The 11,222-nt window shown below is 49.3% G+C and overlaps 1 protein-coding gene across 1 annotated transcript; it reads right to left on the minus strand.

Moving 5' to 3' along the window:
• Positions 1-219: 219 nt before the first annotated feature.
• Positions 220-1,181, minus strand: LOC109769176 (calmodulin-binding protein 25). The gene has a single exon (XM_020327923.4). The coding sequence runs from the start codon at positions 922-924 to the stop codon at positions 349-351; it is 576 nt and encodes a 191-aa protein (XP_020183512.1). The 5' UTR covers positions 925-1,181; the 3' UTR covers positions 220-348.
• Between the last annotated feature and the right edge of the window lie 10,041 nt (positions 1,182-11,222).

Here is an 11,222-nt window from a genome sequence, read left to right on the forward strand (position 1 = left end):
GGTTAATTGCGCTGAATGCACTAAGCACCCAACGAGAGACAGTTGATCTTGACCCGACCAGAAGAGAATATGGTTGGTGAAGAAGCGACGGGTTTGGGAGTAGTAAAAGAGAGAAGAAAATCCATGTCCTTGATTGTGAATTCTGCTCCTAGAGCAAGAGAATATCTACGATGAAACTGAAACCCGTCCAGAGAGACACAGTACGAGTCAATCACAACATAATAGGAATAATTAAGCTCAGATTAACAACAAGACGAACACATATATGGTAGCCATTTGCCAACAATGAAGCTCCGGTCACAGCCAGAAGAAAGAAGCACCATGCATATGTGCGCAGAGAGGGTGGGTTCAGAGAAGATCCCACGACTCTAAGGTCGGGAAACCACAGCTGCTGCTGCCGCCGCTAGTGCTGTCCAGCGGTAGCGACCCGTCGCGAGACGTCGGCGGTGGCATCGCAATCGCATCCGTCCGCGCGGTGGACGGCCTCGCCCTGCACCCGCCGAGCAGGAACGCCGACGTGTCCAGCGTCGGCAGCAGCAGCGCCCCGCCGGCCGACGAAGGAGCTGCGTGGGCGGCGAGCGCGGGGAGGAGGGGCTTCCCCTCCGTCGGCTGCTGGGCCAGCGGGAGGAGGAGTTCGTCGGCGCCCGTGACCTGGTGCACCATGCGGCGGAACTCCGCGGGGTCGGCGCTGATGTAGGTCGTGGGCAGCCGCCGCGACGGGCGCGGCCGCCGCCTGGCGACGCGGCGCGCGGGTCTGTGCTGCTGCTGCGCCGCCGGCGCGTGCGCGGCGGCGGGGAGGGATGCGAGATCCTCGTAGCGCAACGGGTGGCCGCGTTGGGCCGTCAGCAGTTGCTGCCATGGTGACGCCGTGGACGACGATGCGTAGGCGGAGGAGTCCATGTGCTGCATGGCGGTGAGCATCATGCGTCTGTGATGTGAGAGCTAGCTAGGCTGCGTTTGCTTGCTGTTAGCTGCGGCCGTGGCTTGAACTGAGAGGAAGAAGGGTCGCAGGATTGATATAGGGAGAGAAGAAGGATGGCGTGGGTGTGTGGACGGGCCGACGGGCTCGGTGGTCAGCGAGCGCGCTGACCTGTGGGTCCAGACTGTCAGGTACACCCCGTGTCTGCGGTTTCTGTCTCTGTATACGTGGCATTGAGAAGGGAAGGCATGGGGTTGTTCAGATGATCGCCGATGCACGAATCAGTATGTAACCGGCGGCGAACTTGAGTTGATGCCTTCACGGTGTGTTGGGAACAGCTTGGGCGTTCGTTTGCTGACGATAATCTCACTAACAAAATATCAAAATGAACAAGGTGAAAGCTGAATAAAACTGTTGCTTATTGATGATTTGGTGCGGCATACAAAGTATATAAGAGGGTACAAACCGACTTGGGGTAGGGGTATAAAACTGACTTGGACTAGAAGTCGTATACCATAATGACTACTCTAACATCCCCCGCAGTATCAACGGCAGGCTCGACGACGTTGAGACTGAAACAGATATCTTGAAATGGCTTAGTAGGCAGTGCCTTGGTGAAAATGTCAGCAAACTGAGCCGTAGAGGGAACATGAAGCACCCGAACCTGACCAAGAGCAACCTTTTCACGAACAAAATGAATATCAATCTCAATATGCTTTGTGCGTCGGTGTTGAACTGGATTGCTGGTCATGTAGACTGCTGATATGTTGTCACAGTAGACAATAGTGGCCTGCTCAATAGGCCTGTGTAGCTCGGAGAGTAACTGCCGAATCCAGATTGTATCTGCAACGGCATGTGACACAGCGCGATACTCAGCCTCGGCCGACGAACGTGAGACTGTAACCTGTCTTTTCGAAGACCAAGAAATCAAATTGTTACCAAGAAAAACACAAAAACCGGAAAGTGGACCTTCGAGTGTCAGGACAACCAGCCCAGTCTGCATCAGAGTATGCGGTAAGCGAGTTTGGAGAAGAATTGTTGAGGTGGAGACCATGATTGAGAGTTCCTTTTAAATACCGAAGAATGCGTTTAACATGATTATAGTGAGGAACCCGGGGATCATGCATATAGAGACATGCTTGTTGAACAGCAAAAGAGATTTCAGGACGAGTAATGGTGAGATATTGGAGAGCACCTGTTAGGCTACGATAGAGTGTAGGATCGGAAAAGGGTTCACCGGTAGCCGAAAGTTTAAAACTAGTATCGACAGGAGTGCGAGATGATTGACAGTCAAGCATACCAGCACGATTAAGAAGATCAAGAATATACTGGCGTTGGGAAAGAAAAAGGCTGAAGGAATCTCGAACAACAGCAATGCCTAAGAAATGATGAAGGAGTCCTAGGTCAGTCATAGAAAATTCAGATCTAAGAAGAGAGACAATATGATCTAAGAACTTTTGAGAGGAGGCGGTAAGAATGATATCATCTACATAGAGAAGTAAATAGGCAGTGTCAGAAGTTTGATGATACACAAAAAGAGAGGTGTCGGAGAGAGATGGAGTGAAGCCTATTGTTTGAATGAAGGAGGAGAAGCGTTGAAACCAAGCTCGTGGGGCATGTTTAAGACCGTAGAGAGATTTCTGAAGAAGACATACATGAGTTGGAAAGGATGGATTTTCAAAACCCAGAGGTTGCTGGCAGTAGACAGTTTCTTGAAGGGAACCATGGAGGAAAGCATTTTTAACATCAAGTTGGTGAATGGGCCATGAAGAGGAGACAACAACACTAAGAACGGTGCGAATGGTGCTAGGTTTAACAACAGGAGAGAAGGTTTCTTCGTAATCAATTCCTTGTTGCTGAGAAAAGCCACGACAAACCCACCTGGCTTTATATCGTGAGAGGCTCCCATCGGAGTGGAACTTTTGGCGAAAAATCCATTTGCCAGAAACAATATTTGTATTGGGAGGACGAGGAACAAGTTGCCAGGTGTTGTTTTGAAGTAAAGCATTATATTCTTCTTGCATGGCAGCGGCCCAATTGGGATCAAGTAGAGCAGTTTTGTAATTCTTTGGAAGAGAAGTGAGAGATACGGAGGTATGAAGGTTTAGGCGGTCTTGGGGTTGATGAAATCCTGATTTGGCCCTAGTACGCATGCGATGATCATTAATCGGGGCTGCTGTAGGAATAGCACGAGGGGGTAAGGTGGGTACTGGTGAGTCCGGCGCAGCGGAAGAGTCGGACGAAGGAGTAGGGCTGGGTGGTGGAGTGGGAGTAGGGGCCGGGGGTGTTGGGGAGGGAGCAGGGGTCCGGGGTGTTGGGGACGTCTCGGGTGGGGTGAGTGTATGGTTGGGATTGGCTATGGTGGGTGTTAATGGTGGTGGTGATAAGTTGTGTTCGGCAGGTAGGGGAGTATATAGTTGGAAAGGACGGGGAGGGGGGGTGTTTGCGGAGCTAGGGGTGTTGGATGGTGTAGTAGTGCGTTGTGAGAAAGGAAAATTGTGCTCAGCAAACGTGACATGACGAGAGACATGAACGTGTCCGGTGTGAAGGTCGAGACATCGATAGCCTTTGTGCTCGTCAAAGAAGCCGAGAAAAGCACATGGGATAGAGCGTGGTGACAATTTATTTGCAGAAGTGGCGTAGGCATTGGGAAAACAGAGACAGCCGAAAACACGAACCGCGGAGTAGTCGGGGTGGGAAAGAAAGAGGGAATAATAGGGAGTAATGTTGGGTTTAGTTTTAGAAGGTCGAATATTTAGAAGGAAGGTGGCCATGTGTAGGGCTTCAGCCCAAAACTTGGGAGGCATAGATAATTGAATGAGGAGAGTGCGAACTACATCATTGAGGGTGCGAAGAGAGCGTTCTGCTTTACCATTTTAAGGGGAGGTGTAGGGACATGAAAACCTAAGCAGGATGCCATGCTGTAAGAAGAAAGTACGATTTTTAATGTTATCAAACTCGCGACCATTGTCACATTGGATAAAGCGAATTGGGAGGAAGAAGTGAACAGACACATAGCGTTGAAAATTAAGGAAAAGAGAATGGACCTCGGATTTGTTGCGTAGAGGAAACGTCCAGACAAAGTGGGTGAAATCATCTAGGATAACAAGGTAGTATTTAAAACCCGAAACACTTCCAATGGGAGAGGTCCATAAATCACAATGTATTAATTCAAAGGGATAAGTGCTACAAGAACTAGAGGAACTAAAGGGAAGACGCACATGTTTGCCTAATTGACAAGACTCGCAAAACCCAGAATTATGAGAGTCCCTATTACATGGTATGGTAAATTCACTAAGCATAGAAGCTAAGACGGCGGGGTTGGGATGGCCCAAGCGACGATGCCAGAGATCGACGGAGGCCAGCATGGATGTTGGAGAGGTGGCGGCAGGAACTCCATTAAGAGAATAAAGATCACCGGAGCTATTGAAGCGAGCGATCTCGGCCTTGGTCAGGTAATCCTTCACAGATAAACCAAAAGGGTCAAATTCAGCCGAAACTAGATTGTCGCAAGTAAACTGGAGAACAGAGATAAGATTTTTAATGAGGGCGGGTGCAACTAGAACATCGCGAAGTAAAAGAGGTTTGGTGGAAGAGGGAAGTTGAGCCTGACCAACACAATATATAGGAATAGATGATCCATCTCCAAGGATAATGGAAGGGAAAGGAGATTTAGTGCAAGAAGATAACCAATTACTAGATGCAGACATATGACTAGATGCCCCTGAATCAAAGATCCAATCCGTACCTGAGTTTCCTTGTGCAGCGAAGTTATTCATGGCCTGGAGAAAGGCAGCTTGATCCCAGCTCGGCGTCGCAGGTGAGGGTGGCGTCGGAAGCAGTGCCGGCGGATACGATGGTGAAGGCAGTAGGGCCGACTGGGGAGTGTAGTAGGCATTGGCCGGCTGTGGTGGGGGTGGCGTCGGGAGCAGGGCCGGCTGAGGTGTGTAGTAGGCGCCGCCGTCGGTGGTGTAATGACCATAAGGAGCATACGTCGGGGCGGCGTGATAGGCATTGGCCGGCTGTCGGGGGTTGAGAACCCCGGGAGCACCAGTAGGCGGCCGAAGGCCTGGTTGCCAGGCACCTGAGTATGCCGGCGGAGCACCGAGGATGGACGGAGCGGACCAGGGCATGGGCCATGCTTGAACAAGCCCCGTCCAAGGATCATGAGGAGGCCTCCATGCAACCGCAGATGGAGCACTGGTGGGTGGTGCAGGACTCGGTGTTGGTGATGTCGTAGGCGGAACCGAACGGGTCGACGGCGGCCTGTAGATAGGGTTTTTGCCGCAGTAGTTCGGACTAGGACGCCAGCCTGGGGGCGGTTGAACAGATGACGATGCGGACGGCCCGGCGGCAGGAGCCAGCATGGAAGGCGGCGCTGGTGTAGACGACAGAGGAGGACGAGCCGCAGCATGAAAGACCTTGGGGCGAGAGTCCTTGCGAGCTTGTGTTTCCGCCGCGAGTTGTAGCAAGGAACGAACTTCAGCGAAGGTAGGAGGGGGCCGTATCATCGGTATGAACGAGGCTTGCTTGTCAAAGTCTTCGCTGAGGCCGACGATGACGATATTGATTAGCTGTGAGTCGCTAACTGTATCGCCGAGTTCGCGGAGCTCATCACCAATGGTCTTAACGCGCTGGCAGAACAGGTTCACCGGGGCGTCTCCTTGCACCATATTGCGAAGCTCGGTGTGGAGAGCGTTTTTTCGAGCGTCGGTGTTGCTTTGGAAGAGCTGACGGAGGGAGTGCCAGATGTTGGCAGCGGTGGCGCCGTCGTGATCGAGCATGTTGAAGATCTCGGTGGTGATGCGGGTGTAGAACCACTGAACGATCGCGAGATCGTCTTTCAACCATTGTGGATCGTCGGGGCGGGGAAGACAGTTGGCGGCGATATGCGAGCGCAGGTTGCAGCGGCCGAGGTGGAGATCGAAGAGATGTCTCCAATGGTAGTAGTTGTGGGCGGCGAGATCAAGAACTATGGGGATGTAGGGGCTGACATCGGAGATTGTGTCAGCAAGAGATATTGGTGCGGCGAGGATGGGTGCAGGGTAGTTTTGTGGAGCTATGGTGAGGGCCGAGAGAGAAGCGGCCGCGGCGTTGGCAGCCTTGGCGATGAGTGCGGCCCGGCGCTCGAAGTAGCCGGGCGGCGGCGGCGGCGGTGGCGTTGGCGGAGCCATACCCTAAACCCTGGAACCGGTATCTGATACCATGAAAGCTGAATAAAACTGTTGCTTATTGATAATTTGGTGCGGCATATAAGAATATATAAGAGGGTACAAATCGACTTGAGGTAGGGGTACAAAACTGACTTGGATTAGAAGTCGTATACCATAATGACTACTCTAACACGAGGTACTACTCCATGATAACGGGATGTGATATCTTCCCGTTGTTGATCAAGTTTCCATTTTTTTTGCCGGGTGTTGATCAAGTTCCCATGATGACAAGTGTTGTGTGCACGATACAACAACTTTTTATATTAATTTTCAAAGATTGATTTCGAACGGGAGTGCGGTCTGTGAGTTAGGAAGAGAAGGATTGTATGCATCGATGATTTTATTGATCGTGCACAAGGCACATATATAGATATAAGGGGTATATCTATTGTCTTGTCTTCCAAAATACATACAAGTTACAAGAGGAGAGAGACATGACAGGTGTAATATACAAAACCCAGACCTATATACGTACATGCAAAGTGTGCATGTTCAACACCCCTCGCGGTCGCGAATCAACCTGTGGTTGAGATGGTTAGGTGGACAGTGGTATCCCCAACCCACCAGGGTTCAAATCCTGATGCTCGCATTATTCCTGGATTTATTTCTGGATTTCCGGCGATGCGCTTTCAGTGGGAGGAGACGTTCCCGTCGACGACGAGGCGCCTATGGTGGCTTCGTAAATCTCAAGATGATATGCCGGCTCAGTCTTTCGGAGGTGCTCATAGGGGTAGGGTGTACGTGTGTGCGTTCATAGGGGTGAGTGTATGCGCGTATATATGAGCGCTTGTGTCTGTACTGATGCTAAAAAAAAACACCCTCGCGGTCGAAGCATCGCCAAAGACGCAGAGACTGGACCAAACATTAGTGAAAAAAGCCTAGCCATGACGTGTCAAGAACATCCTTGCTGTCGTATATGCCCAACGCCACCAATATGGCGTCACTGAAAACATTTAGTGGTGGCGTTGGCGGACATGTCTGCAATATTTTAGTACTGATGGCGTGCCACCTAGCTAACGCCAGCAATATATTGGGTTAGTTATGCCATTTATTATGCACCAACGCCAGCAATTTGTATTTTTTGTAATAAAAAAATATACCCAACTATTAGTACATGTGCAGCCATTTAAACTTCTAGTGGTAACTGCAAATCCACAAAGAATAGTGATCAACTAGCTAGCTAGCTACAAGCAAAAGTGATCCGCTAGCTACAAACAAAAGTGATCCGCTAGCTAACTACCTACATATATGCATGCATTACATGTCTCGATAAAGAATGATCTTCATTTCACGCAACTTGTTCTGTTGCTCTGTCCCTCCTTTCTGTAATAGACTTTGAGGGTCTTCAGTTCCACCCTCTCGGCCTACAGGAGCGTTATCTCCTTCTTGAGAGAATCGATCGCGGTGACCATTTTGTCCTTCTTTTTTCCGATAAAGGGCGATTTTATTATCTCAAAATGTAGCATCAAACGGATACAAAGAATTATGAGTAACGCTCGGCCTCTGTTGGGGAACGTAGTAATTTCAAAAAAATTCCTACGCACACGCAAGATCATGGTGATGCATAGCAACGAGAGGGGAGAGTGTTGTCCACGTACCCTCGTAGACCGAAAGCGGAAGCGTTAACACAACGCGGTTGATGTAGTCGTACGTCTTCACGATCCGACCGATCAAGTACCGAACGTACGACACCTCCGAGTTCAGCACACGTTCAGCTCGATGACGTCCCTCGAACTCCGATCCAGCCGAGTGTTGAGGGAGAGTTTCGTCCGCACGACGGCGTGGTGACAATGTTGATGTTCTACCGACGCAGGGCTTCGCCTAAGCACCACTACGATATTATCAAGGTGTAATATGGTGGAGGGGGCACCGCACACGGCTAAGAGATCAATGATCAATTGTGTGTCTAGAGGTGCCCCCCTGCCCCCGTATATAAAGGAGCAAGGGGGGGTTCGGCCGGCCTAGAGGAGAGGCGCGCCAGGAGGAGCCCTACTCCTACCGGGAGTAGGACTCCTCCCCTTTTCCATGTTGGACTAGGAGAGAAAGGGGGAAGAGGTGGAGGGGAGGAAGGAAGGGGGGCGCCGCCCCCTCTCCTTGTCCTATTCGGACTGGGGGGGAGGGGCGCGCGGCCCTGCCCTGGCCTCCTCTCCTCTCTTCCACCTAGGCCCACTAAGGCCCATTAAGTTACCGGGGGGGTCCGGTAACCTCCCGGTACTCCGGAAAAATCCCGATTTCACCCGGAACACTTCCGATGTCCAAACATAGGCTTCTGATATATCAATCTCTATGTCTCGGCCATTTCGAGACTCCTCGTCATGTCCGTGATCACATCTGGGACTCCGAACAACCTTCGGTACATCAAAACATATAAACTCATAATATAAATGTCATCGTAACGTTAAGCGTGCGGACCCTACGGGTTCGAGAACTATGTAGACATGACCGAGACACCTCTCCGGTCAATAACCAATAGCGGAACCTGGATGCTCATATTGGTTCCCACATATTCTACGAAGATCTTTATCGGTCAGACCGCATAACAACATACGTTGTTCCCTTTGTCATCGGTATGTTACTTGCCCGAGATTCGATCGTCGGTATCTCGATACCTAGTTCAATCTCGTTACCGGCAAGTCTCTTTACTCGTTCCGTAATAAATCATCCCGCAACTAACTCATTAGTCATAATGCTTGCAAGGCTTATAGTGATGTGTATTACTGAGTGGGCCCAGAGATACCTCTCCGACAATCGGAGTGACAAATCCTAATCTCGAAATACGCCAACCCAACAAGTACCTTTGGAGACACCTGTAGAGCACCTTTATAATCACCCAGTTACGTTGTGACGTTTGGTAGCACACAAAGTGTTCATCCGGTAAACGGTAGTTGCATAATCTCATAGTCATAGGAACATGTATAAGTCATGAAGAAAGCAATAGCAACATACTAAACGATCGAGTGCTAAGCTAACGGAATGGGTCAAGTCAATCACATCATTCTCCTAATGATGTGATCCCATTAATCAAATGACAACTCATGTCTATGGCCAGGAAACACAACCATCTTTGATCAACGAGCTAGTCAAGTAGAGGCATACTAGTGACACTCTGTTTGTCTATGTATTCACACATGTATTATATTTCCGGTTAATACAATTCTAGCATGAATAATAAACATTTATCATGATATAAGGAAATAAATAATAACTTTATTATTGCCTCTAGGGCATATTTCCTTTCAGTGTTTTCACGGAAAGAACTGGCTACCTCTCCCATATGTTCCAAAACTCGGTATGGTCCTACAAATCTCGGGGCTAACTTTCCCTTTACTCCAAAATGTTTAACTCCTCGCAGAGGCGACACACGGATATACGCTATGTCTCCGATTTCATAGACTACCTCCTTGCGTTTTGAGTCTGCATAACTCTTTTGCCTGGACTGAGCTACCTCCAGTCTATCTCGAATCAGCTTAACCTTCTCTTCTGACTCTTTAATCAAACCCGGACCAAACAACTGACTGTCTCCTACTTCATCCCACATCAACGGTTTTCTGCACCTCCTTCCATACAAAGCTTGAAAAGGTGCCATCTTCAAACTGGCTTGGTAACTATTGTTGTATGAGAACTCTGCATATGGAAAATTGTCATCCCAACTAGATCCATAATCTAGTGCACAAGCTCTCAACATGTCCTCCAGAATCTGATTGACTCTCTCGGTCTGTCCATCTGTCTGCGGATGAAAAGTTGTATTGAACTCTAGCCTGGTACCCAAAGTCTGATGCAGCTGGTGCCAGAACTTTGAAGTAAACTGTGTTCCTCTATCTGATACGATGGTCCTCGGAACTCCGTGCAGACATACGATCCTGGTCATATATATCTTGGCCAACCTCGCACTGTTGTAAGTGGTTTTCACTGGGATAAAGTGAGCTACTTTGGTCAAGCGATCCACTACTACCCAAATAGAATCATATCCCGATCGGGTCCTGGGCAATCCGGTGATGAAATCCATGCCAAGCTTGTCCCACTTCCATTCGAGTATCGGCATAGGCTGCAGTAATCCTGCTGGCTTCTGATGTTCTGCCTTCACTCTCTGACATACATCACATACGGATACATACTCGGCAATATCCTTCTTCATTCCCGTCCACCAGAAACGTTCCTTCAAATCCAAATACATCTTGGTGTTTCCGGGGTGTACCGAGTATGGCGAGTCATGAGCTTCCTGAAGTATCAACTTCCTGATCTCGGTATTATTGGGAACATATACATGGTCCTCAAACCACAAGGTGTCGTGCTCGTCCTCACGAAAATCCTTGGCTTTTCCTTTGCTCATTCTCTCCTTTATCTCTGCAATTTCTTTGTCATCCTTCTGAGCTTCTCGAATCTGTCCCAATAACGTTGACTGAACCTCCATTGTTGCAACAAAACCTCTAGGAACTATCTCCAAACGATGCTCCCTGAGATCCTCGGCTAACTCCCTTGGTAGTCCTCTGCTGACGAGCGTATTGGCATAACTCTTTCGACTCAAAGCATCTGCTACGACATTGGCCTTGCCTAGGTGATAGTGCAACTTCATATTGTAATCCTTTATGAGCTCCAACAATCTCCTTTGCCTGAGGTTCAACTCCTTCTGCGTGAAAATGTACTTCAAACTCTTATGATCTGTGTACACATCACAACGGTTTCCAATAAGGAAATGTCTCCAGGTCTTGAGCGCATGCACTATGGCTGCTAACTCCAAGTCATGCGTGGCATAATTCAACTCATGCGGTCGAAGCTGTCGTGAGCCATATGAAACAACCCTTCCGTCTTGCATAAGTACTCCTCCAAGTCCTAAGCGAGATGCGTCACAATACACTTGGAAATCCTTGTGTATATCCGGCAAAATCAGCACTGGGGCTGTAACCAAACGTTTCTTCAACTCCTGGAAACTTGCTTCACATTCTTCAGTCCAATGGAACTTGGTGTCCTTCTTCAACAATGCCGTCATGGGCTTCGCAATCTTGGAAAAATTCTCAATGAATCTCCGATAGTATCCCGCGAGTCCAAGAAAACTGCGGATCTCTCCAAGTGAGGTGGGTGCCAACCACTCA

Source organism: Aegilops tauschii, chromosome 5 (genome assembly GCF_002575655.3).
Source record: "Aegilops tauschii subsp. strangulata cultivar AL8/78 chromosome 5, Aet v6.0, whole genome shotgun sequence".
NCBI lineage: Eukaryota > Viridiplantae > Streptophyta > Magnoliopsida > Poales > Poaceae > Aegilops > Aegilops tauschii.

What these genes read in the sequence shown, in the direction of transcription:
- LOC109769176 (XM_020327923.4), bottom strand. Translation starts at nt 924, where the DNA reads ATGATGCTCACCGCCATGCAGCACATGGACTCCTCCGCCTACGCATCG.